Below are 27957 nucleotides of genomic sequence, written 5' to 3' on the forward strand. Positions count from 1 at the left end.
AAATAAATTTTACATAGATAACTGGCGTAAAAAACAATGGGCACAATTTTCAGGCTGTGTGCAGTACTAACACAGTTGCAATACGTGAAAAGTGGTACTGAAAAAGAGCACGGAAGTCGTGGCCCTTTCCTAATTCAACCAAAGTTTTGGAATCATAGTATAATCATAATATATATCATCATATCATGTTTAAATGTAATTTCAAGTACTCAGACTTGACTTGAGAACAGCCTTTGTCAGAATTACCGATTCACTCCTGTGTATATCACTTTAATGTTGCATGCTGTTAATCTTATATAAACATATTTATATTTATTTTCAAACTTGCTGAATAATACATGGTATGGAGTTCAAATTACAACACTTGATACCAAAATATGTGTATTTAAATATTAAAAAGGGATTTTAGTAAAGTACATAGATTACATCACTGAGCCATACTCCCATCCAGCGGTTCTGAGCAATTATTTTAAGTCTAGAGTGACCACATCCCTAAAGAAGTACATGTGGGACAAAGAGTGTGTTTTTGTTTGGGATACTGTGGGTTACTAATGCTGAGATGGGGGCCTAAATCTTTAAGAAACATGTGCAAAATGTGCAGGGTAGATTTTTAGCATGTGAAAAACAAGTATGACAGCTCTCATATACCAAGATCACCGTTATTTCGGCTGCTTTTCTGTTTGGTTACGCGTCTGTAGATGAGCACATTTCTTTTTGAGTCATGTGTATTTTTTGGGCTGTCGTGTGTGCCACTTCACCCGCTACTTCATGTAATTATTATTCTTAAAAATTGAGGTATTATAGTAATATCATCATAATAAAGGCACATGAAGGCACATAATTATTTTATTATATTGTATATGCACTTCCTTTTGTTTTATTATATTCCAAAGAACTCGTCATATTTGAGACTTCATGGAGACTTTCTCTGTTGAACATACGGACGGGTGATGAGGTGCAAATGCTGTGGAGTCCCACATAAAGTGGAATACCTGCTCAGGGAGTATCAGTCACACTTATCATTTATGACATGAATGCCACGAAGTTAAAAACAAACAAACAAACAAAAAACAGACAACCATTCACACCTATGGCCAATTTAGAGTCACAAATAAACCTAACCCCACTAACTGCCTGTCTTTGGACTGTGGGAGGAAGCCAAAGTATCTGAAGAGAGCCCACGCAAACACAGAGAAAACATGAAGCTCCAAATAGATGATGGAGTCTAACTCAGGACCTTCTTGCGCTGTTTAAAGTCGTCAGTAAGGAGTACTGCAGTTTCAGCTTGCGTGGTTTTATTTTGGATATGGTTCTTGCTCTTTACTGTGACCTCCTTTGGGTGTCGCTGTTAGACCTGCTTTCTCAGTCATCAAATGCAGTTACATTCTTTAAACAAATTTCCTAGTTAGCACTGGTCTGGTCTGTCAGGCTAAAATAAAATAAAATAAAAGATAAAAAGCCATAGAGCATAATGTCGTTCATACCCTTTCCAGTCTTAAATAGCATTTGTTCTGGGGGTGCTTGGTGTATTTTTAGAGTATTTGTTCAGTTTACCAAGGCTTCAAAATGAACATAGATAACAAAGGTCATATATTCAGAAGTTCAATGTTGTGCATAATGTGTAAAATTTTAACTCTGCATGTTAACAATTGATTCAACATAATGTACATGTATCACTTTCTAAAGTAAAATACAATATGAGGACTACTGGGAAGAAAAAAAGCTGGAACTGTTCTAGTTGTGACGCCAAAGGGCTTCAAGGTGAGTAAAGCTAATATCAGGAGTACGTATTAACAATAATAATAACATTTTAAAAATTCAGACTTTTGAATGGGAATTTTAAAGTTAATGGCGCTAGAAGTTCAAACAAGCATACATTTTGGTGCTTGTTTGAACTTTTGATACATTGTTACACGTGCTTAGTTAATTTGTCACCTGTTATATTGATGTCATTGCTCTGGCAAGTTCAGCATAGCCCAAATGCTTAGTTAATGTTGGGTTAACTTACTAATACAGGCTAGTGTTTATCTTTTACTAATCTATGTAGGCTACAGTGTCGATTCGGATACGGGAAAAAAGAGAGAGGTCACTATTAAACCTTAAGATTAAAACCTAATTTGATGTTTTTATACTGAGAGAGCAGCTTCTTGCCGACGCCTCTCACTTCAGTTTGAGTGCTTCTATCGGAAACCTCTAGGCGTGGATGTGCTGATTTCCGGGGTAGAGGCGCAGTGGGGGAAAGTTTCAGAGGGACGTGAACTATCTTGACATTGAAGCGCAGGCTCTTTGGCTGTTTTAGCTGAAGATCGCTCACTGTCCCACGATCAGAAAGCGCACCGGAGTCACGGTGGTGGCGGCAGATCAACGGAGAGCACGGTAAGACGTCCTCTGGCAACACGCGATACTGATTCAAAGTGTAATTACACAACTGGACTGTGCGCAGTAACGCATTAAGAGAGACTGATTATTACAAACTACTGTGAGGTTGTGGTCATTAAGGGAAAAAAAACACTGTTTTTAAAGGAAATGTTAATGCAAATGTGTGGTTGTGCTTCCTATATAACTAAAGAGCAGGCTGTATACAGAGCCTTGCATGGAGTTTAGTGGCCTTATTCTAGGTTAGCTTCATGCTGTGGGTTTTAATTTGACAGTAACTATCCAATAGAGACTTGGGGCTTTGCTGCCATATTCAAATATGTTGCAATTATATTCTTTGTTTTGTAGCCTCGCTGGTTTTCACACCTAACTTTGACACACATCAGGCTTGAGTCATCAAAGCTGTGTTCATAAATACCCAGGGGTGCGTTTAGTAAGTCACACTCAACATCCTATCGTTTCATGTACCATTTAACATGCTCAGCCGTCTGCACTGACCTGTGCATATGTGACATTTTAGTCACCACAGCTGCTACAACCAGCGCATTTGAGATTAAATTAGTTAGAATTTATTATATATAGAGAGGCAAAAAAAAATTGATCGATTGTTTTGTGCCTCTGCCCCCTCTTTGTTGTACTGTAAAGAACTAAATAGTGAAAACTATCTTTAAAAGACTCTCCAGAATGTTTGCTGCTGGTGTTTAGGGACCAACGCAACCATAATAAAAGTTTCAAGTTATTACATCAAATTTAATGCAATTTCTTCCTAAAATGGATTGCTTCACCTTAACCTCAGCTTTAGAAGGAATTGGATTTCCTGATTTTCATGTCCTTTTACTCTTTGCCACTTCCTTTTCCTCTCTGTTGAGGGCTACTTCTGCTTTTCACTGCTTTTTTCTTTCTAATTTATGAAGCAATTAACCAGTCCAAACTCAAGTTAAAATCAATATCTGGGTTGTTTGAAATACTGCTCTGTTGATTGCGGGCACAGAAGGCAACTATTTGTACAATTTCATGCCTGGGTGATTGATTGCTTTAAAGATGTTTACAAGGCTCTGGAGGTGCTGCACTTGGGGAGCTTGGTTCACTCAGTTATTCATTACCTAGGTGTGATCCGGAGTGTGCTGCAGGATGCCATAACAACAGCAGGAACAGGTAATCTGCTGTTATCTGTTTGTGCTGGTGCAAGCTTCCATGTGCCACTCCTTTTAATCCTGACCTTATGCTAAAAAGGTCCCGCTTGGAGCTCTTTAATCATATATGAGAACTATTTTGAAATATAGCAATATACCATATTATATGTATCAGAGCAAATATTATTCTACCATGTTTAACTTGTGTGCATGCAGGGTCAGGGTGACTGAATTTAATACTTTGGTTACTTGCAGCAGACACACAGCATGATGGCGAAACAAGACCTTGCTCACTGATATTTGATCACTGTACATACGTCAGAGTACCTGAAAAGTACACAGAATAATGAGTTGGAGTCGTACACTAACCAGGAATCTGAAGAATTTCAGAGCTGAAACCTGCATATTAAAAACCATGTGAGAGAAAATGCAAGCTCTTTATTTTGTCAAAGGAGGCATACACAGAACACTAAAAATAGGCTTGAAGTGTTATGATTCTCATAAAGCTCCTCAGCTTAGTTTAACAATCATAGCTGGGGAAAGCCTGGGAAAGTAGCTTTATTTTATTTTTTTTATTTTCTTTGTGGGAGGGGCGGAGGGGGGGTCATTATCAGGGTGTTTTCCCCAAAGGAAACGTCGTCTCTGCACTGTGACAATAAAGAAATTTCCACTGCTGTTTTGACATCAGGGATCAAGAGCTGCAGCCTGAGACGATTTTGTCTTATCAGCGGCCTTCAGGCAGAAACAGGAGACTGACAAAAAGATTAAGTGGTTGGTGGATCCTTTTAGGAACGTCTGCACCAGTCATTTCTACTTTAATTTCTTTGCTTAATTTGCTACGTAAACATGCGAATATTAGGCACAGGTTGAAAACTCAGCTAACAAGTTGAAGCCGCGAGCACTGAATTGCAGTACTCCAGTAAACACAGCCAGAGGCAGCTGCAGTGTGTTCAGCCAGTTTCTCATCAGGTAATATGTTGGACTGGATCAAAAAGTTTGTACTTGTTATAGTAGGATGTTTAGTCGTGTTTATGTTTGACAGTGTGGTATTCCTGGAATGTTTTTCCTGAACTTTGGATTCACACCAATGGGTTAACAAAGAGCTTTAGGCTTGGAAAGAAGCCCGTTTTTCCCTGCTTCTTGCTGAAAGTCTTCTGAGATTCATCCCTACATGACACAGCAGAGCATGATTCAGATCTGAATCATGCTAAGAAGTCAACAGACATGTGTCTCTTGTGCAGAATTCTCGGCTTATATTGTAACTTGTTTCTAGCATGTAGTCATTAATTACTGATCTTATGTGGTCTGCAGCTGCATCCAGACCTAGCGTCTCGCTGGCTTACCACAGTGGTTGACCAGGCCACACTTCTTCCCGTGCCGAATGGGTGCACTGCCAGCTCATGTCAAACACACCTTTAAAATCATCTCCCTCCTTCCGCCGACATTTTTTACACATTTTCTTTTTCCTCTCGTCCTTCTCTCATTTGTCTCTTTGCTAATAAACTGTCAAACTCTGCACGCCACAGCGCATGCAGCACCCAATTCTAAACACAAACACACTGAAGTTATTCTTGGAAGAATGCCCGAGCGCTACAAATAATCGTCTGGTTTGCAGGATCAGTGACGAATTACTGACGCATGGTTGGGGTTTACAGTCTCCCTCAAAGGCCACAGTCTCCCGTCATTTCCAAGAATTGGAGGATACTTACCTCGCATACTGTCGGCTTTACTTTGGGAAGACATCTTTGGGCCCTGTGGGACACCATTAGGGATTTCCTACAAAGTGTCCACAACTGACCTTGACCACAGACTGTTAGTGTAAGATTTGCATCATTTTATGTTTTCATATGCCTCCCACTTGTCACTTAGCGTGACTTCCTTTAAGAAAGGGCATCAACAGGAACTTGTGAGCAGGCTGCAGGCTTAACTGATGTTATTCAACAACTCAGTTAAAAACATGGAGAGACTTAAGGTTCATATTTATAATTTATAACTCTTTCTTTCAGGTCTGTGTGGATGAGTGCATATTAGTATTGCGTCAAGTATTAAAATTCACATTTCCTGAAAATAAAAGAGGCCTTTATTGGTCACAAAATATTAACAGGAAAGGGGAAGTGGTATTGTCACTATGTGGTGATTCAGCTCACGAGGGGTCAATCTGTGTGGCAATCTGTGCGTACACATCTGCACAGACTCTAGCTGCCAGGAAAGTGTTCAGAAACAGTGAATGTGCACAGGAATGCCTGTGCAGCAACAACATGGTCAGTGCCAGTAAATACTGCATTTTGTTATCCTGCACTGTGATCCAAAGCAGACTACGTGATTAAACCGGGGTGTTTTTCTTTTTTGCATATCATTTTGTTGAGTTAAAGTCACTTTGTTTAATTCATGAGGCACTTTTTTTGTTAAATGGAACAGCTGTAATCCTTTAATGAGTTATAGGTCAAATATTGATGGAGCAAAATGTATGTGTGTCAAAAGAGAAGGTCAAACGGCAGTGTCCCCATTAGACCTTTTGCTTTGAGCTATAGGCCATTCGAAACCATTTATATAATTGAAAGTCTATCTGTGCCCTCATATTCTGCCCTACCACTTTCCCCTCATCATTTTAGTCTTCCATTTTTTCATAAGCTGATTGTATGACCTGGCAGGCCAGCTGCCAGCCCTTTATTGGAGTTCATAAACACACCAACACAGTGATGGTTTTTGCAAAGTATGTAGAATCGTCCTTTTTCCTTGTTTGTTTTTTGGCGTGCAACTAATCCTGCAGTGTTTGTCGCAGAAACACTCTGACGACTGCTACAGCTTGGGTCTTGGTGTCAAATTTTCAAAATAAAAGCCCCCAGTTTCTTAATGTAAGCTCAATATACTTTAAAATATATCCAGTTTCCAAAATAAAAGCCCCCAGTTAAATACAAAAAGGTATCAGTATGACCATATCTTTAGCTGTTGAATTTACCAGAATGCTTTAAAGTGTCACCTTTTCAGAATTAAGTTAGTTAGCAGATGTTAGAGATGCTTTACACTGAGTTTTTTTTTTTTTTTTTTAAAGAAAGTACTTTCCTTCTTAATGTAAGCCTGATATGTTTTTTTTTAATTAAAGCCCCTAGTTAGTTCTAGGAAGTTATGAGGACAACAACAGCAGTAGTTGTTTTCCTGAATAAAAGCCCCCAAACAGTTACTGGCTGGTATCAGTGTCTTCCCTAGTAAGTTTTATACTACTGATCAGAATTAAAGCCTTTGAATTTAATTTTTTTTTTCAGTTTTCTTCTGCTTCAGTAACTATTTCTTTTTTTTAGTCGGCCTATTTATGTACAACTATTTAAGCAGCAAGCAGCCGACCAAGAACAGCAGTACCAACAAATCCAACACTCTTTCTCAACAGATTTTCAGTTTAACTTCAACTGACAGCTGTTCCCCTTCTCCCATTGGGGTTCATTTCATAAATCTCATCTAATAGAAACCAAGATTTAGTAGGAATCACAGGAATCTGTGCTCCTGGTTTGCATGGAATTCTCGAGGATTTTTGTGGTAGGAACATCAATTTTTGTTTATGAGAGACAAGTGGGAACGAAAAGAAAGGATCTGACCTTCTGGCTGTGCTTACGAGACAATCTAATAAAGTCTTAATCAAGTAAACATTTATTTCAGTCACTGGTTTGTTTTTTGGTCAAGAGACTAACATGTAAACTGCCCAGAAGGAGAGAAACTAAGACTGGACAAAAGGGCTATTTTAAAGTCTGATTACATGCTTGATGATCAAAATACTCAAGGCAAAAATGTTTTTAATATTCCCCCTGTGGCGTTTTGCATTGTGGTGAAACATTTACCGAGTTGACAGGCAGCTGAAGTTAATCATTGTCCTATTAACAGTGTTGAAATCGTAGCATAAGAATAATCTATATCTCTGGCCTCTTGTGCTTCAGCTGTTTACTAGTGAACTGCAGATATGTATATTTACTACCAAAAGTCTGCAGTCTTACTTGTGTAAGACAAGTAAGACAACTTTTTGTGATGCATAGTCTGGAGTCTTGCTGCAACAGAGTAGATGGCTTTACACGTGGTTGCCTGGTTGGCAGAGGCGGGATGTAAACAACAACCAAGATGGCATTTAAAAACTTCCCGAGCATGTAATGTGTGTGTAACCTCACAGCTAGCAGTTCAATGTCAGAGCTGCTGAAAGTGTCCTTAATGGTAATGTGACCTGGGTGGCGCAGTTTGTTAATAAAAGCAGCAATCCAGCCAACGCTTTCCTTGTCACTCTGATCTTTTCCTGTTACCAGAAACGCCTGAAAAGCGGTATCAATAGGAGCCAGTAATTCCTCTAGCTCTCTCTGAAACAGTACACACAAGATTTATTGCAGAAGTTTTTTTTTTAACTTGTCCTCATTACTGAGGCAACAGGCTCTCGGGAGTAATAGAAAACAACGTTGTGTAATGTTAGTCTCTGTACTAAAAGGTCTGTTTATAAATTGTAAGTGATAGGAAGTAGCTCCTTAGGCTTGGAAGTTTCAAATTAGCTCTTAAAAATGGATTGCACATTGCCTTTAGAATAATCGGAGCATTTGGAAATTGACTCTTTGAATTGCAAGCAAGAAACGAGATTGTGTTGTGTAGTTTAATATTCCCCCCAAAATGATGTCCAATTATTCAAATATTTGAGATTCATTGTGAAATAGGCTGCTATGAATACATTCATAAACTCAGATGGATTTTAGATTTTACTTAATTTAAACACTATCACTAAGCTGTTTTTTGTTTTTTAGTTGTTTAAATGTGATTATATAAAGGTAAAAAATTTAGAACCCAAGAGGCAGGTTTAGCTGCAACATTGACAACCAAAAAAAGAATTACAAGTCTAAACAAAGTCCAAAAGGCTTGTGCAAACACGACAGTAATCTGGGAGACCACAAGGAGGGACACCAGGTGAAACAGCAGACAGCCTAACCAGTAACACAGGGCGAGACAGGAGTATATACACACAGGGCTAATGGGCACAGGTGAAAATAAATGAAGACAGGTGAACCTAATGAGGGTGGGGCAGGTAATCACAAAGGTGGCAAAGCAACACACAAAGACACAATAACCACTCAAAAAGAGGAAGTGAGTGATAGTGACACAGAGTGAAGAAAAAGGAAATACAGGAGACATGAGAAAGTAGTGCTTTCTAAGACAATAAATGAGATCAATCTTAAAATCTAAATAAAACCTAAACACCATATAAGCCATTCATGAAAGTTTCTTTATGTCCATCCATCGCATATCCAGTTTCTTTGACACTGTAGAATTTAACTGATATTCCATGTCCCCATTTGTGCATGTTCTACCCCACCGTCCCACCCCTGCCCACCTGCCTTGGTTGGTGTCCCCCTGGAAGAGGAGGTGGCTGGGGAGAGGGTGTTCTGGCCATCTCTGCTTAAATTGTTACCCCTGTGAACACAACCTAGATAAGCAGTGAAAAATGAAAGGAAAGACAGCTATGGTTTAAATATGTACCCTGCACCACAGAATGGCGTGCACCTTCACAGTAATATAACTACATGTTTATGCAACATAGACTGCAACAGCCTTGATAGGGCTGTTTGGTAGCATGGTATAACCTCAGTATATTGATTAACACAGGGAGGATACCTCTGTGTAACAAAAGTTGTAACTGTGCTTACAGTTATGCTAATAAAATAGCTAGTTTTCTGCATATGTAGGCATTTTCTCATTTTCACAGTCATAAAAACATGTATCAACGCAGCCTTCCTGCATTTTAGTAAAAGTAACTATTCCTGAAGTTTCATCAGCTCCAGATCCAAACAAAAACTGCTGGTAGAGCAATACACACAGATCAATACACATAAATATATATATAAATACAAAAAATGACATCATCCCTCAGTGAGGATTCAGCGCAGTACTAAATCATGCTGAGGTTTAGCCGAGACACCCTTCAGAGAAAGCTGCTCACATTCCTGATCATGTTCTTTTGGTCATAAAAGCATCAACATTCGTTCAATTTCTTTCTTAATCAGTTCAGGGTCTTAGCTGGTCGCCAGTCATTTGGAGAGACAGACAATCATGCACGCTGCCATTTACAACCACGGCCAACTTAGAATCAACAGTGAAGCTAGCATGTATGTGTTTGGACTCATGGAGGAGGCCAGAGTCCCCACAGGAAGAACATGTGTTCCAGCTGGGCAGCAGATTCAAACCTAGGCTACAGTTCTGGACACAATGCTATGAGAACCATATTGCTCTCCCTCCCATCATCACAGGTCAAAAATAAAGCAGCTGCTTGATGAAATCTTTATAGCTTCTTCGGCAGATTTAAACGATTCGCAATATGTGTTGTTGTCTAATAAACCAATGGATCCATGTGCAGGCCTCAGCTAATAGGGTTAAACTTCTTTGTCATTTGGTGACCAGCTTCCCACTCAAGCTCATAAAGGAAACTTTGAAGTGCTATTTCTATTCATTATTATGAAATATTATTAGTATTACATTACCTTTCAAGTTATTTTTCTTTTTATAATGGAAAGTTAGTGTGGTTGTGCATTATTGGTGTTTGTGTCGCTTACCCACTTAAATCAGCCAGACATTATACTTTAATAAATAGAGCCATGATACATTTTCTTTTATTTTTCACATATACTTCCCAAAGAAGGAATTACTGCTGATGGTCAGCTGTGAATATTCTTTGTCTTATAACTATGTGTTTAGGTTATAGCGGTGACAGGTTCCACACACACGTCATGGTACAGGATTTCTGTTCTGTCACTTCCTGATTTATTTTGTAATCCTTGGACCATGTTCATTCCTGTTAGCTTTGCTTCTGGTCTTGCTTACGTTTCCCTCCAATTTTCCACCACACCTGTCCCCAATCAGATAATCACTCTCCCCAGCATATAAACTCACAGCTTCCCTTCCGGATGGTTTCTTTTTAAAATAGCTTTTCATGTTTGTGCTTTGTGCCCATTTTTGGGTGAGGGATTAAACATGAGAAGAAGCGGCTATTATGACATTCAGGTATCAATTGCAAAAGAAACTGAGTATGTATGTAAAAGATTGTTGTTGTTTTTTTCTGTGCTCCTCCTCCCAGTCCATTGTGTCCTATAGAAAAGACAAAGGGCGTGAACTACAACTGCGCACTTGCCTCCCCAAATCTAAGTGAAACCACATTTGCGTATGTGCTTTCACACACACTCACACAGACGCACGCGCTCACACAATCAGTACCATACACTCAGTCTCAGTCATGTAAATTGCTGAAGTCAGAGCTGCTTCCCGTTTTTCAGTAGTTCCGGCTTCTCTGTTGCCGTGTTTGGATAGACCGTGCTGAAAAGGAAGTCTACAGAAACTTTGCTCAGGAAGAGAGGGAGAGGAGAAGTGCAAGGAGATCGTACTTTCAGGAGGAGGAGGAGGAGGTTTTCCTACTGTTGTGAAGTTTGCTGCAGGGTCTCTGCCTAAAGCCATGGGGGCGTTTAGAGGTGTTGACAGAACTGGAGGGAGCAGAAAAGTGCTTTGAAAGGCAGACCAGCACGTGTTGTTTTTTATGTTCCATTTTTTTTTCCCCCCAAGCAGTTTTGCTCTGTGAGTGAAAGAAGTAAACCGGATCATTTTGTTTTCTCCTGATGGATTTTAGAGGGAAACCCTACACTGCCATAGATTCCTGAGGAACAGACGCCGCACACAAAAACTCTCACACACGTTAGTGGGATGTTATTAGATGCTTGAAGAAACATGGAAGCACTGAGAGAGTCTTTTCTTCATTTGACTTTGCAGATGTCCACATACAGGCGAGCCACCCTGGACGAGGAGGACCTGGTAGACTCCACCAGTGACGATATCTACCCATCAGCTCCCATGCAGGTAAGAAAGCAAATACCTTGGGCTAAAAATAAGAAACAGGTTGGTGCTGGTACTGGATTATTATGAAACATGTGGGTAAGTGTGTAACTGTTGAGGTTTTGCACCTGGTATAAGACGGCAGATTTTCTAAATTTCAATTACAGATGAACCAACAGCAATTTAGGCTTATGATTAGATGTTTTTTGAACCAAGCTGTCCTCATTTAGTGGTTCAATAAAAGCTGCCAAAGTCACTCTAGCAGTAGTGTTAGTTTAACATGTCTATCCATAACTTTAAGATATATATAGTACTTGGAAATGTATTCCTATTCTGATTTGTGAAGGAATTTGAAGTCTTCATGTAATTTTGCAATGGCCAAAACTTCTAAATAGAGGCCTCATTCTGAACTGAGCGTGTGCATGAAATAGAAGATTATAAGATTAGTGAGTATATTTGCATGACGGTTGATCGAGAGACGGCCTAACTGCTAGTGAGCTGGGACATATCCTCCCCAGTGTCTGTAGTTCTCAAACTTAATTTGGATCCACTGGATTACTGTTAATGAATAAGTTAAAAAAAAGAAGAGAAGACAGTGGGCTTTAAACTTTCTTTTCTTCTGAAGTCACCAGAAAAAGAAAACTGGTCACATCATTTGTGTGGGTTTTTTCCAGTTCTGTCCAGAGACAGTGTTTTGTTTTTGCTCAGCGGTGGCCGGGGTGCACCCAGCTCTCACCCAGTATCAGCTGGTATTATTCCACTGAAACTGGTTGGATAAGCAGTTAAGAGAAGGAATGAATTGATGGATAAATGCATAGCTGTCATTTGTATCATTTTCATACATGTTGGGTGCAGATTGCTGCCTCTGAATTATTTTTATTCATGGTGGGGACAAAATAAAACACCTGTAAAATAAAATTGTCAGTGCTATAACTAAAAACAGTCTATACTGCAAACAATACTGAAATCTGAACTTTACCTCCACTGTTTTGCTTGGCTTTCAGTGTGGCATCAAGCACAAATTAACCATGTCAACAGTAAAAATAATGAATAAAGCTAGCTAAATAAGAGAATTCCCAACAGCATGTACTTGTATTTTACAGGAGCCTTACAGAAACATCCTGGAAATTTTATTCTCTGTAGTAAAACCGATGCAAAAAGCCATCATCAAAATGGACTGTAAGAGTATACTGTTGCTACTGCCCTTTCTCCTATTCATGTATTTGGTTTACAGCATTTTGAGATCATTTTATAACATTTCTGCAATTTGGCAAATATTAATGTTTGGACAAATGTCTTGATTGTTACTTGTATAATTTAAAAAATGATTTGTCTAAGAGACCACAACGCAAAAATATGCCACAAATTCACTTTAGATTTAAAACAGAATGAAATTGGTTGTGTTTTTTTCTCCCCATTGAGATGAAGTTGTCTTTATTTATTTTTTTATGATGGTTTTCACACAAGGAAGTTGTTGCGCACAGACACTGAAGCATTTAAGCATGAAATCCTTTGTATTTTTTCTGCTGTTGAAAGAACACAACATGTATAAAGAATTTCACTGAGACTGTAGATAAAGACCATTTGGCCTGATTCCTGAAGTTAAACAGTACACTGTTCACGTCCATATAGTGCAGACACACACTGCTTTGTGCAGTTCATCCTTCAGTTCATTCATTCTTTAGGTACTTTATTTAACCAGGATTGAAATGGTGTTCAAACTGTGCCTAGAGTCAAGTATGACTTGTGGGTTTTTTATTTTTGTGAAATGAAATGTAGCTTCCTAAGACTGTGGCAGACTACAGGTGAAAAAGACTTGGCAGTGATTATCCCAATTATGCTCAGAAATACAGCTCTGGACCAAACCTGCTTAATGCACTAAGGCTTTGGGATTAAGAAGCCGCCTTCGCTTCGATCACACTTTAATTTGGCTTGTGAAAACGTCTTCTAATAGCAGCAAATCTGATCCCTATATTTATAGTTTGGGCATACCTGGCTTCAACAGTGTAGTGTGTGGAATGAACAAAAGCCACCATTTATTTATAGGAGTCTCATTCAGACTGACCAGAGTTCCTAATGTGTCCATTGAAGGATATGAGTGACTCTTGGAATCAAAGTCTTTGAGCCACTTTTCAGCAGATCGTTATCGGTAAACTCATCATTTATAGGTGAACCACAAAAGCAGCAGATAAAGTTCAGCGTTGTCTTGTCTTATTTTAGGCCAAAAGTAAACTGTGCTTTTATTAGTAAGGAAACAATGAAAGAATGCTTGACCTTTTTCCATGTATGAGAGCTGAGGAGACTAATGGAGAAGCCATTGTGCTGTGAAACCATACCTGTCATCAAATCCCTGAGAAACTTTGTCTATACACAATATTTTCCAGTTTTTGTTCACAAGTAAATAGACTCATTGTGTGTCATTCATGCAGTAGTGTCTGTGGCTTTGACTTAAAAAAAGCCATCTAAAGGATTTGTGTATGTGTGCAGGTGAGCCTTCTGCGTGGCCGTTCCTCATGTTGGCCGAGCAGGACACAGACGGAGAGGAGGCTAATGTGCTTGGTGTGTGTTCTGTCAGTGGGCCTGTTCATAACTCTCATCACAACTGGGATTTTCTACAAACAGAGTGAGTTCAAAGTTTTGACACCTCAGTGACATACAGCGAAAAGAACCATCTGTGATTTCTGTGAAATTGACTAATTAAATAGAAAAGCCCACTTCATACCTATAATGGTGCTTTTATCTACAACAAAGGTTCAATAACTATTATTTTTGATCTTTCAGTGATTTTATATTTAATCTTATTCAGTTTTTTTTACTGAACTCCATAAAAAAATTAAAGAAGCCTAGCCTGTAATTAACTGATATGCTTAAATTTTAAAATCAGCTGTTTCCAGTAACTAAGAAAATGCAGAAACCATCAAAATATTTGATTACTGAAAATTTAATTTTCAAAATAAGTTTATTTCTAAAGAAATAAAATGAATAAAAAAAATAGACTAAAAAAAAATTAAATTGAAAGAAGCCCTGTGCCTGTATTTACAAATTTCATAAATGACCCCACACAACTTTGCTTTCTCCTTGCCACATCAACCATGTCTTGTGAAAGCTGTAGGTGAAGTAGACAAATTATTGTTGGAGAAATTTTAGAAATGTCACCGCTACACTTACAAATATATAGATGGCTCAAAGGTGACTCTGCTTGATCCCTTGAAAGTTGAGGCCAATCAACAAGTTTGTGCTTGATGTATTAGACATGCTTTTGCAATGTAGAAATACAAAGGGTGACCTTGTGTCTACAAACCCAGAGAAAGACTCAAGAAAATCTAGCAAAACATACAAGCGCTACCCCATTCATGCGTTTTTCTTCCCTTTATCCAATTCGAGGTCATGAGTGGGATTGGGAGACCCCCTGGACAGGTCTTGGGCTATTGCAGGATTAATACATGGACAATTGTTCATGCTCACATTTACATCTGCAGCCAGTTTACTGTAAAATCACCTAACCCTCTGAATTGTGGGAAGAAACTTGAGTATCTGCCAAAAAAAACATGCAGACACTGGGAAAACATGCAAATTCCATAGAGAAGGCCCAGACCCAAACCCAGGATATTCTTGCTTTGAAGTGACAATGCTGTCCTAAAAGTGTTTTGAAAAGTCACCTCTGCAAGACATGAAATGGAAGTGATGCACAAGAATGCTACACCCATTTTTATTACAGTAGTACCAGTTGGCCTCATTGCTTAATCAAAGAGACAAGACACCTTTCTAAAAATGGCACCAGGATTTGTTTTTCTAGCAGCCTTTGAATATCCCTGCCTCCAGGGTTTAAAGGTTATATTTGTACTTCTAAATGTGAAGCTATAGCAAAAAGCTTGCTTACTACTTTTTTTTTTCTTTCATTGTTCTGCACAAGGAAATACTGTAAAAGTGTAATTTGCGGGGGGGGGGGGGGTTATTAAATAGGGAGTTGTGTAAAGTTCCAGACATTCTAGTAAGAATGTCTGGATTAGGTTTCTTCAAGTCTAAGCCAGAGACCTTATAGAAGAGAGGCATGGCACTCAATGTTGTAAAAAAAAATTAAATATGACAGAATTCTAGAATGGTCCAGATGAAGAGTGAGCAAATAAACTTGAAATTATATTACAAAAACAAAAATATAAAACGCAACACTTTTGTTTTTGCTCCCATGAGCTGAACTCAAACATCTGAATTTTTCTACATACACAAAAGACTCATGACTCTCAAATATTGTTCTCAAATCTTTATAAATCTGTGTTAGTGAGCACTTTTCCTTTACCAAGATAATCCATCCCACCTCACAGGTGTGGCATATCAAGGGGCTGATTAGACAGCATGAATAATGTGCAGGTGTGCCTTAGACTGCCCACAATAAAAGGCCACTCTGAAATGTGCACAGTTTTGCTTTATGGGAGGGGGTGGAGGGGCAGAAAACCAGTCAGTATCTGGTGTGGCCACCATTTGCGTCATGCAGGGCAACACATCTCCGTCGCATAGAGTTGATCAGGTTGTTGATTGAGGCCTGTGGAATGTTGGTCTACTCCTCTTCAATAGCTGTGCGAAGTTGCTGAATATTGGCAGGAACTGGAACACGCTATCGTATACGCCGATCCAGAGCATCCCAAACATGCTCAATGGGTGACACGTCTGGTGATTTCTGGTGATTATACAGAGGCTGAACAGAGTCATGGACGAATGGCACAGCAATGGGCCTAAGGATCTTGTCAGGGTACCTCTGTGCATTCAAAATGCCATCAATAAAATGCACCTGTGTTCGTTGTCCATAACATACACCTGCCCATACCAGAACCCCACCGCCACCATGGGCCACTCGATCCACAACGACATCAGCAAACCACTCACCCACACGACGCCACACACGCTGTCTGCCATCTACCCTAAACAGTGAAAACCGGGACTCGTCTGTGAACGGAACGCCTTTACCACGTGCCAACGAATGTGAGTGTTTGCCCACTCAAGTCGGTTACGACGACGAACTGCAGTCAGGTCCAGATCCCGATGAGGACGACGAGCATGCAGATAAGCTTCCCTGAGACGGTTTCCGACAGTTTGTGCAGAAATTCTTTGGATATGCACACCGATTGTTGCTGCAGCTGTCTGGGTGGCTGGTCTGAGGCAATTCTGGAGGTGAACATGCTGGATGTGAAGGTCCTGGGCTGGTGTGGTTACACGTGGTCTGCGGTTGTCAGGCCGGTTGGATGTACTGCCAAATTCTCCGAAACGCCTTTGGAGACGGCTTATGGTAGAGAAATGAACATTAATTTCACGGGCAACAGCTCCGGTAGACCTTCCTGCAGTCAGCATGCCGATTGCACGCTCCCTCAAAGGTTGCGACATCTGTGGCATTGTGCTGTTTGATCAAACTGCACATTTCACGGTGGCCTTTTATTGTGGGCAGTCTAAGGCACACAATATTGTGCAATATTCATCCTGTCTAATCAGCCCCTTAATATGCCACACCTGTGAGGTGGGATGGATTATCTTGGTAAAGGAAAAGTGCTCACTAACACAATTTATAAAGATGTGAGAACAATATTTGAGTCATGGGTCTTTTGTGTATGTAGAAAAAAATTTCAGATGTTTGAGTTCAGTTCATGAAAAATGGAGCAAAAACAAAAATGTCGCATTTATATTTTTGTTCAGTGTAAAACTAAGTCTGTAAACTAAGCTTTTTTCTTTTTTTCTTTTTTTTCCCTATACATCTAAATTTTGTCTTGGCATCCATTTATGAAATGTTTATGTTAATAACACTTCAAATAAACCCTAAGTGTTTGCTCGAGGGTATTTCCCAAGCCCAGAGCAAAACAGCTGCCAAGTGGCAAAACTTGTTTCTGGAAAGACTTTGGTAAGTTAAATAGTTCCAGCTCCAGACATGGGCAGTACTGATATCTTACCTCAAGAATGGAAATCAACTTTGCTACAATGAAAGATAGTTTAAAGGAGATTTTTCAATAATACAATTCAATATTTTATTTTTTTTTCTTTTGGCCAACTGAGGTAGAATCTCACAGAACTGTTTGTCCTAAAAGTGTTTTGCTGTTACAAAAACTGATTCGTCTACATATTGTGCATGACTGCCTTTACAAAAACCATATTAGTTTGACTAAAAGGCAATTCCATTCTTTAACTATACTATAACTATGATTTATAACTTTATTTTCAAAATGCTAAACTTTTACAAAAATCCTAAATGTATATTATTGTGGTCCTAATATTCCTTATAGTTCTTTAATAAAATGAATGAATAATTTATTTTTGGCTAGTGGTGATTAGTTTCTTGTATGTGAGACATGGGGAAGAAAAGTCTAAGCTAGAAATTTGATTGTTAGAGGCTTAAAAACAACCCTAGCTCTCTCTCTTGACCTTGTTCATTATGGAAAAAGAGGTTTATGGAATTGTATTGACATCCTGGCGGCGTCTCATCAATGGTAGCTTCCTTAAACTTACCATGGGAAACGTAATACCACTTCCTCCAATTCAGCACCACAAGTCAGATCACACTTTGAAATAATAAAAGGAACAAGGATGAAACCTCCTAAGGGTACAAACCTCATCACGGCACAAATGTCTCTGTCTCCGGCTCATACCTTATATGGACAAGCTGAAGGTCTTACAGGAAGTTTTGTAGTAGAGGTATTCACTGCTTACACTTCTGTAAATGCTAAAAGGTTTCTGTTCAACAGCTTTAATGTTTAGAACCGAGAATCTATAAGCCTCAGTGCTCTGCTTGATTCCTCTTTATTTTTCTAGAGAACTAACACATATATACTGTACGGGAAAGTGTCATCTTAGATTTGGATGTTAAAACAGCTCAAAAGACATGTTTGTGGTGTTTTTCTAAATGGACAATATGTATAAAAACTGTACTTGACTCTTGAAATGATGAAATAATTGTTAAAGTAATCCTCAGTCTTCTGCCCTTTTCTGTTTAATGTTCATCTATTAATCAGACACTCTGATTAATAATTATTTATTAGTGGAACATGCCGCTTCCTCAGAAAGACCTGCCATGTATTTTCAGGTAATTATTTCTAAAGAATATTGCAATACGCAGTCCCTTCAGGTTGTATATTTGTTCTCCCAAGATGATTGATTCCAGATGGTCAGAAAACCCTGGTTTTCTGATCCCACAATGAATTATTTTCAGATTATCCATTTTGGTTGTTTCCCACTAGCTGATAATGTTGAAAGTGAATTATCCATGAATTTAATATGCTTTAAAACTGTGTTTTGCTTTTTTGTGCAACAGCACACCCAGGCGTGTGCCTAACAGAGCCATGCATTACTGTGGCCAGTGCGGTTCTGGGAGCCATGGACCGATCCGTAGATCCCTGCCAGGACTTCTATAACTTTGCTTGTGGGGGCTGGATAAAAAACAACCCACTATATGAGGGCAAGTCCCGCTGGGGTTCTTTCAGCAACCTGTGGGAACACAACATGCTTGTAATGAAGCAGTTATTAGGTAAAGATCATTTATTTGAATGCAGTTCAGTGTTTTTAGCTACCTTTACCCCCATATTTTTAGCTTGTTTTTCACTGGTGTGATTTCATTGTATTTGGGCAGAAAACACAACAATGAAAGGTTTAAGTGAGGCTGAAGAAAAGGCCCAGCGATATTATGAGGCCTGCATGAATGAGTCCAAGATTGAGGAATTGGGAGCTAAGCCACTCCAGCAACTAATTGACCAGGTATGGTTATTCAACTTTAAAAGAAATCATTTTTATTGCTTTTAATAAAAGGATTGACTTTCTTGTCTCCATTAGTTTCTGAAAGTTTGCTTAATTCCTGTCTGTTCCAGATCGGAGGATGGGGTCTGACTGAACCTTGGGACAAGGACAACTTCCAAAAAGTTCTGCGAACAGTGTCTGCCAACTTGCGTACTTCTCCTTTCTTCACTGTGTTTGTCAACACAGACTCCAAAAACTCCAGTACTAACATCATCCAGGTGAGAAGAACAGAAGTTAAAGGTTTTCATTGGCTTCATGTCCATGTTTTACTCATTTATCAAAAGTTATCCCTAAAGGCACTTCCTGCAGAACTATATAAAATCTCATCCAACAAAAGCATTTTTAACAGCTTCCTCGAGGACAGGTTTTATCTGTTATTCTTGGACCAGTCCCTTTGTTATTACTACAGTATTACTCTGTCTGCTTTCAAAAGAATTCATTCCTTTTGTAGGGTGTCACAAGACTATGACAAAAGGGAAAAAGTGGGATCTCTGGCAAGCTTCTGCATTAGCCTGCATGCTGGAGTTGCCAGCATGCAGGCTAATGCAGAAACTTGCCAAATGAAAACAAAAGGGCTGATTTTGAGCTTATACAGAGGCTGAACAGAGTCATAGGCTGTTTCTCTTAACACTAGGTGGATCAGACCAGCCTGGGACTACCTTCACGTGATTACTACCTCAACAAAACTGCAAATGAAAAGGTATTGTCTACCGTGTTAGACTGGTTTTAGCTATGAAAGTGTGCATGCAAGGGTGCACAGTAATTTAAACACACCCTTAGCCTCTTTGCCTTTTTACAAAAGGAACTCAAATATTTAATATTCCTATTTTGGCCTCGGGGGATAACTCTGCATGTAGCATGTGGTTCCATAGTTTGAATTCTTTACTAATTTCGGTTTATAATGCATTCAAACATTTTCTCCATACAACCCTGTCTCAATGTGCTGCCTTTCTTTATAGTATCTGACAGCATACCTCAACTTTCTAGTGGAGTTGGGAGTTCTTCTGGGTGGCACAAAGGAAAGTTCTCGGGCCATGATGGAGGAAGTTTTAGATTTTGAAACCACCCTGGCCAACATCACGGTCCCTCAGGAGGAGAGAAGAGATGAGGAGCTCATTTACAATAAGATGGAGGCCAAGGACCTGGCAGTGAGTGTCTCCAGAAATCTCTTCTTCTAACTTCAGGTTTAACCGCATGTTTCTGGGGTTCCAAAGCTGTCTCCGTTCTTACTGCAGACCTTACAGGCCCTGGAGCATGTCTTTGTTAGAGATTGTGTAAAGTCTTTCCCAATTGAGTATCATCTTGAGATGTGGATTGCTACAAGACACATTTATACAGCACTCTTGTGTAACAACAGTACTGGTTAGTGAGAGCGATTCTGTTGCTTCAAGCTTGGAGTGAGCGTTTCATATTTTTCCTAATGTTATAGGTTTCTTATGTCTAAGTTATGTCTTTGTTCTGTTTGTGGCTGGCTTTATGCTGCACACTGTACGTTTGCATGTGATACCTTGTAGCTAGATGAGGAAATGCTGTGGTTTACTGAGAACCTTTGTGTGACTGCCGTTTAGAGATTTTGGGGTGAGTGAAGTCAGATAGGCAAGGTATGGGGAACTTCCAGTGCAGGCCTCAGTTTTGATGGTATCGACAAAGGGAAGAACAAATGTTTGCAGTACTTAAACTTGTTTCTTCAAATGTCAGCTGCACCGTGATGAACATGAATGTAAGTCTTTAAGATCACTATAAAGAGGCTCAGACTTTTCTCATCGTGCCTCAGTTGCTTGTTTTGTGTGTTGCAGACTCTGGCTCCAGCAGTGGACTGGATGGCATACCTCAGAGAAATGTTTGCTTCTGTGTCACTTAATGAATCAGAGCCAGTGGTGGTTTATGCCAAAGAATACCTCCAGAAAGTTTCTGACCTCATAACTAAAACAAATAAAAGGTGAGATGCAAAGAAACTCTTAATCATTTTTTTTCTTTAATGTGTCAAAGACAGGTTGCATAACACTATATAAACACAGCTATGTAAATATCTGTTCCCTTAGATTTATTATGCAGTAAAATAAATAAAATGGAGCAGAGGCGATCAACAGTCTACGATAAATCTTGTACATTTACATGATAAGACCCAACTGCTTGGATTTATTATTGTGAATTGCCCCTTCTTCAATTAAACAGACATTTTATCTTTTTTTGTAAGCCTTCTCAACAACTACATGATGATGAAAGTAGTGAGAAAGATGGCTTCAATTTTGGACCAAAGGTTCCAGGATGCAGAGCAGCGTTTCCTTGAGGTCATGTATGGAACCAAGAAGGTAAGGGATGAAACTTTAGGCCTTGTCACTATAATCAATGTCTTCCCATTTAACTGGGCACTGCCAGTTAAATCGGTTATATAAATGTATGTTAAACCAGCTTTAACTGGTGTTAATGTTAAAAACTCTTTGCCTCATCAATTTGTATTTATTTCTATAATACCGCTTCTATAGGGATGGGTTCTATCCCTTTGTGATCCTAAGTAGATTAAGTGGTTAAAAATGGATAGCACAAGTTCACATCAGTAATCAGAAGGCAGTTTTATATTGTAAAGACTCTACAAACTCTAGCAATTAGACAGCCCCTATATGCAACCTTTTGGCAGTGGGGAGGAAGAACTTAAAAAGCCACCAGACTACAGGAGAGGAAGCCAAATGTTAAAGGCATAGGGAGGGGGGGTGGTCTCTTTAGTGCATAAGGGGAAGTCTCTCAGTGGTGAGCCTATAGCAGCATAACTAGGAGATGGTTTGAGGTCACCTGATCCAGCTCTAACTGTAAGTTTTATCAAAAAGCCTTGAGTCTAATCTTAAAGTAGAGAGGGTGTCGGTCTTCAGAATCCAAGCTGGTTCCACAGGAGGAGTCTAATAGCTGAAGGCTCAAACTTGCATTATAAATGGCTTAAATATGCACTTGTAGCAACATAAGCACCTTCTCAGAAACAAGTGGCAGTGACAGCTAGGAGTAGCAGTAAGAAAATGTTTAATAAAATGAATATGTAGAAAGTGTTCACTTCATAAAATGCAGATGCAGTAACCGGAATCTGCAGTTTCCTGTTCTCAAAACACACAGTTTCTGGGTTGATTCAGAAATGACAGCTTGAGTAATTCCTGCTTTAAGAGTTTGCTCAGTGACTTAATGTAAGCATACGGTCTTGTGACATTTAAATTCAGATCAAAGGGTGCATTCACAAAAATGACAGCAAGTTTGCTCACCTCACTCATTATGTTGAACTCTGTAGAGAGCTCTGAGTTAAACTGTCCAGGTCTTGAGTTTGGCTGCTACGTAAATACAGTGGCAGTAAATGACGTCACACCTCCCCAGAAAGTACAGATAATCTGCAGTCTTGTGAATGCAAAGCATTCACACTACTTTCCTATAATTTAAAAAAAAAATGGCTGACGTACAAAGGAGTTAACAATTTCAATTTTGTGGTGAGCAAAGGTTGATATGAAGTTGTTTTTACATAAAATAAGATCAAAATGATTTGCTCTACTAAACACAACTACACTACAGATTTTATTTGTATTTTTGAAAACTAAATAATACTTTACAGAGAGGGGACATTAACAGGGATGTATGTGTAGATTGAGCTGACCTTTTATAAAGTTGTTTCTTCCTATTTGACACTGAATACTCCAGTGACTTCGCTTATCTGAGGAAAATCCTGTTCCCTCTGTCTTATTATCCACTGGGGTCAAGCTGAAATAACAAACCAATACTTGTCTACGTCTTGTGTTTCTGTTCCACTTCTCATTTTCCATCTGCATGCCAAGCGGATTTTAAAGCTTGTCTTGCTCTGAACACTCGAATCCTTTTTGCCTACAGCTGTCATTTTCACCTGACGATAAACTTAGGTCAGTCTTGAGGTGGCAAAATTAGTCTTTGCAAATACAGGGAAAATCTTCAAACATACACTTATGAGGAAAAACGTATTGTAAAATTTAATTTGAATAGTTGGAGTTTGTTTTAAAGTATTTTAGATTTAGGGGAAAATTACAAAAAGTAACCACTTAACAAATGAAAGAGTTTCTAGTATCAGTGTCTTGTGACTCAGGGCAGCATCAAGAATTGGTGGTGGCAAGTAGAGTGCTGTGAGCTGCATACAATCGCTGAGCCTGTAGAGATGGCATTTAAAATTTGCTTAAAATAACAGCACAAAGGTCAAAGACAAAGCAATTTATCAAGTATATGGTTCACTTTCTATCATAGATGAGGTCTTAGCATCCTTCATAAAATTGTTCCAAAAAATAGTAGTGTTACGTCTTAATTATATATTGTAACAGCTGGAAAGCGATAAGCATGATGCAGACCTCCACTTAAAATTGGTGAATTTATTTCTAGCCATTTAGATCGGTTTATCATATTCAAGGTTCTGGGGAATTTGAATGCAGCAAGTTAAAACGTATGAGGATTAGTCATGTGTAATCTGGGAAATCTAGGAGGTGGTGACTAATCTGAAGCAAACAAAATATGGCAGCCTAAAAACCCCACAAAGTAAATGACTCCTAACAAACAATGAAGGGTGCATTGTTTTCTTTAACATGTCTTGGGTTTTCTGCAGAGCTGCACTCCACGCTGGAAGGTGTGCGTCAGCGACACAGACAGTGCCTTGGGCTTTGCTCTTGGAGCTATGTTTGTCAAAGCCACCTTTGCTGAGGACAGCAAAGCCATTGTAAGTGTTTCAAGGTTCTTCCTTCAAAATAGCATCTGCGAGAGATCGATTTTGATGTCTCTTTGTCTTCCTGTGGTTCAGGCTGAGAATATGGTTACAGAGATTAAGCAGGCATTTGAGGATGGATTGAAGTATGTGAGCTGGATGGACACAGAAACAAAAAAGGCAGCACAAGAAAAAGTGGGTATAAATCATCCCGCTGATGCTTTATGGGGACATCTGTGCATAAACTGTTTTCTGTGTGGAAGTGGCAGAGAAATGCAGCACTGCCATCTGCTGTGAAAATGTGTCTCTTACAAATTGTCATCTTTCACAGGCAGATGCAATATACAACATGGTCGGGTATCCTGAATTCATCATGAATGCCACGAAACTGGATAAAGTGTTCAATGATGTAGGTAAATGCAAAAGTGGATTACCATGTCCTAACTTCTCACTTTTGTTTGTCATGGTCTCTTTTGCCTCTTTAAAATGCTTAATTTTGTTTTCTGTTACTTTGATTCCTTTCAGTTTGCTGTGGTGTCAGGCCTTTACTTCCAGAATGTTATGCAGTACTACAACTTCTCAGGCAGAGTGACTGCAGACCAGCTGAGGAAACCTCCTAACCGAAACCAGTGAGTTCCTCAGTTTTAACTCTTTCACACCACCATTCTTGCAGAGGAGGTAGCAAACACTTATGGGAGTGAATTTCTATTGGTGTGTGTGCATTGGTTCTGCTATGTCAGTACAAACTTTGACTCTGAGCTATGGAAGAGGGGTTAGATTAAGGTTCCCAATAGTTTCAAACTGATCTGAAGTCTGTGTAGGAACAGGAACTTGATGTTGATCTCATGAGGTACATTCTTGTGCCTTTTTTTTTTTTTTTGCAGGTGGAGCATGACCCCTCCAACAGTAAATGCCTATTATAACCCAACAAAAAATGAGATGGTTCTGCCTGCAGGAATCCTGCAAGTTCCATTCTACAGTCGCTCTTGGCCTAAGTATGTCCTCGTTCTATCTATGAGTTTGCTAAATAAAGTAATTAAGACTAACTTTATTCTGCTGTGAAAGGCATTTATATTTGGCTGACAAACTGACAGTCACATTTACTCGCATTCATGTACTACTGAGATTCAAATCCAGAACTGCTGCTTTGAGGCAACAGTGCTAACAGCTGTTCCATCCAAACAGTTTTCCACCTTTTCAGTCTTCAGTCTTTCTGCTCACTTGAAGCCAGTTGCCACTTAGATTAACGTGAAATACAAACAACTTTCTCACACTTGAGACCAGCACCTACATTATTTAAGCCTCCGAGGTCTGAGTCATCATGGGTGATGATATCATAGGCCAGTGGTTCCCAAAAAATGTTCGCGCACCCCCCCCGCACAAACGCATCCTCCAAACACACACACCCATATTTTGTTTACAAACTCCCTAGGGGGCGGGCCCCACACTTTGGGAACCTCTGTCATAGGCAATCAAAAGATGTCACTTTTGGCTTTAAATCATTGTCAGTGACTTAAAACTCAGAGGGTTGTTTAACAAACTTGCTCAATTTTCTTTCTTGTGTAGAGCTCTGAATTTTGGTGGAATTGGAGTTGTCATGGGCCATGAGCTGACTCATGCGTTTGATGACCAAGGTAAAAATCTTAATTTGTATTTCAGAGTGACCTAAACTTGACCTAAACTAATAATATTTGTATTCAAAGGCAGGGAGTATGATAAAGATGGAAACCTACGCCCTTGGTGGAAGAACTCTTCTGTTGAAGCTTTCAAGAAGCAAACCCAGTGCATGGTGGAGCAATATGGCAATTACAGCATCAACCAAGAGCCTCTGAATGGAAGACAAACGCTGGGAGAAAACATCGCTGACAACGGTGGACTCAAGGCTGCTTACAAGGTCTGTCAGATGAGAAATATTTAAATGTGCAGAAGGGGGCGTTCTGTGAGCGATGCAGGCAATGCTGGTCTAAGATTGTATTTGGGTTATAACAAAGTTTTGACACACTGCATTCTTACAAGGTCAGAAGAGCAGTGCAGATTTGCCATTAAGCCCCTGCAGCAGTTTATCTCTCAGGCCTGCTGTGGGTCATATCCATTAATCTGTATTGGAAAAAGGTTGTCTAGTTTACAGTGAAGCCTGGAAATGCAACAGGTGGCTATGAGTGGCCTTGTCAGCCTCTAGTTACTACTTCACATGCGCGCATTCTTTCCATGTAATGAAAGGTCATAAGCTGTGAGGCAGATGACCAAATGCGATAGAAGCAAAAGTGATGCCCTAGAAGTAAATAGAGGTACTTCTTTTTCTTTTTGTTTTATAGGCTTATTTGAACTGGATTAAAAGGAACGGAGAAGAGGCCACGCTGCCAGCGCTGGGAATGACGAACCATCAACTGTTTTTTGTGGGATTTGCCCAGGTTTGTATTACTTTTCTTCACTCGACCAACCAACGCTGCTTCTGCTTTAAAGCCTTAAAGCAAACCCCCAGATGTGTAATGAGCCGTAAACTGTTCAGAAATAACAATTTGTGGTTACCATCTTGGCTTGGTTCTTGGTGTGTGCACTGGAGGCTTTGAATTTACCACACTCAAAGGATGCACAAGTTTGCCACACTTGTTCTTGTTTTTTCTGACAGGCTATAAGAAAGCTGGTATGTCACAGATCTTGATTGTGTATACTTGTGTGCAAAACCATGGCTGCAGGAAGACAGCATGACCTATTATAAGCTTTGTAGTGTAAAACTCTGTAATAAACACCAATGCTAAAACATTGCTGTGAAAATAAGATGGGTGGGGGAGGGGACAGATTTTGATCTTAGTCTGTCAAGATATGCTGCTCAAAAAAAATAAAGGAACACTTCATAAACACACTGGATCTTGGTGAATAAAATATGAAAGTTGGAAAGTACATACCAGTCTGTGGAACTGAAAATCACTCAAAGTGGGAGGCAAATCAAACTTTTGGGGCCATGTCTTGTTGTTGCCTCTCAAATGTACCGTTTTCATGGTAATTTGCACCAATGCAAATTATTGTTAACAACTTTTTGAATAACTGAAGGATTAGGTAGAAAAATAACTCATCCGTTTTTGTCTCTTATCTCTGTTCCTCTCACAGGTATGGTGCTCTGTCAAGACACCCGAGAGCTCGCACGAGGGCGTTATGACAGATCCTCACAGTCCTCCGAGATTTAGGGTCATCGGCACAGTGTCAAATTCACGTGAATTCTCAAAGCACTTTGGATGCAAAGCAGACACTCCCATGAACCCAAATCACAAGTGTGAGCTTTGGTGATGCCTCATTGATCACCAATTTTAACAGGAGTGAAACTGACACTGGGGGTTGTTTAAGATGCTGACAAAGCCTCATGAGACTGGGATGCAGGAATCACTGAAAGTCCCCTCTTGCTACTTAGTGCTTATCAGGCTGTTTATCGGGACAAAATGTAGCTGCTGTGTTGGAAGGATTACAGTCCTCACTGCTTCTATGCAAAGACAGTTTTAGCAAACTGCATTCCCCAAAACTGAGATTTAATGTTGCTTTATTTTGTTTTGTCGGTTTGTTTGAACACTTTGAAACCCCACCCGATGGTTACGATGGAGGAACCACTCTTCTGGCTTCATATTTTCAAATGAGCAGATTAATGGGACTTTTTGTTACTTTCCACTGAGCTTTTATCTGCTGCTTTTATTGAATGTTATATTTAAAGTTTTTGTCCTTTTATACAAGTGAAGCAGGAATTTAAAGATTTTTAACCTGATGAAAGTGCAGTTCACTGTTTTGTTCTTTTTGTGTTTGTTTTTTTTCTTTTTAAAGCCATTAAGGGGTAAAAATACGTTTTAATGATGGAAGTGTTTGCCTTTAAACACTTAATATTCCAAAAATGTGTACAGTTTGGTCAGTGTCATTCAGAACTTGAGTAAGCTAAGCCACAATGTGCCATACCCATTTATACAGTTTGTCACAAATTTTGTACATTAAAGCCAATCTAGAAACATTTCCCTTGTTCAGTTTATTTGATTCATGTATCACTTTAATTCACAGGCAAGATTCTGACCTGACACACGGTGACCGGAGGTTCAGATTCTACTTGCAGCACAGTCATGGGTTTTGTTTGGGTGGAGTGGTCTTCCCTGGGTTAATTTTGGGTGTCATTTGACTTTTTGC

General features: G+C 39.4%; 1 protein-coding gene across 3 annotated transcripts; it reads left to right on the top strand.

Annotated features, from left to right (window-relative positions):
* The first annotated feature begins 2220 nt into the window (after positions 1-2220).
* ece1 (endothelin converting enzyme 1) lies at positions 2221-27789 on the top strand. Of its 3 annotated transcripts, none has more exons than XM_031739880.2 (19): positions 2221-2376; positions 11280-11366; positions 13830-13965; positions 18631-18843; positions 18946-19070; positions 19181-19327; positions 19744-19809; positions 20069-20257; positions 20906-21048; positions 21307-21421; positions 23704-23814; positions 23896-23994; positions 24131-24208; positions 24325-24428; positions 24684-24794; positions 25366-25433; positions 25503-25693; positions 26115-26210; positions 26908-27084. In XM_031739880.2, exons 2-19 carry the CDS (start codon positions 11280-11282, stop codon positions 27082-27084), a joined length of 2256 nt encoding a protein of 751 aa, XP_031595740.1. In that variant the 5' UTR covers positions 2221-2376. The 3 variants fall into 3 exon arrangements, with proteins under 3 accessions (XP_031595740.1, XP_031595739.1, XP_031595738.1); XM_031739879.2 differs by lacking the exon at positions 2221-2376 and adding an exon at positions 10433-10523; XM_031739878.2 differs by lacking the exon at positions 2221-2376 and having other exon boundaries at positions 11238-11366; positions 26908-27789.
* The last annotated feature ends 168 nt before the right edge of the window (positions 27790-27957 follow it).

This window comes from Oreochromis aureus, linkage group 5, assembly GCF_013358895.1.
Source record: "Oreochromis aureus strain Israel breed Guangdong linkage group 5, ZZ_aureus, whole genome shotgun sequence".
In the NCBI taxonomy this organism is placed as follows: Eukaryota; Metazoa; Chordata; class Actinopteri; order Cichliformes; family Cichlidae; genus Oreochromis; species Oreochromis aureus.

Bases quoted from the DNA above. Each gene is read 5' to 3' on its own strand.
- ece1 (XM_031739878.2), top strand. From the start codon at position 11,238: ATGGAAGCACTGAGAGAGTCTTTTCTTCATTTGACTTTGCAGATGTCC. The intron at 19,328-19,743 runs GTGAGAAGAACA...TCTTAACACTAG, and splicing joins CCAGTACTAACATCATCCAG to GTGGATCAGACCAGCCTGGG. The intron at 21,049-21,306 runs GTGAGATGCAAA...TTTTTTTGTAAG, and splicing joins ATAACTAAAACAAATAAAAG to CCTTCTCAACAACTACATGA.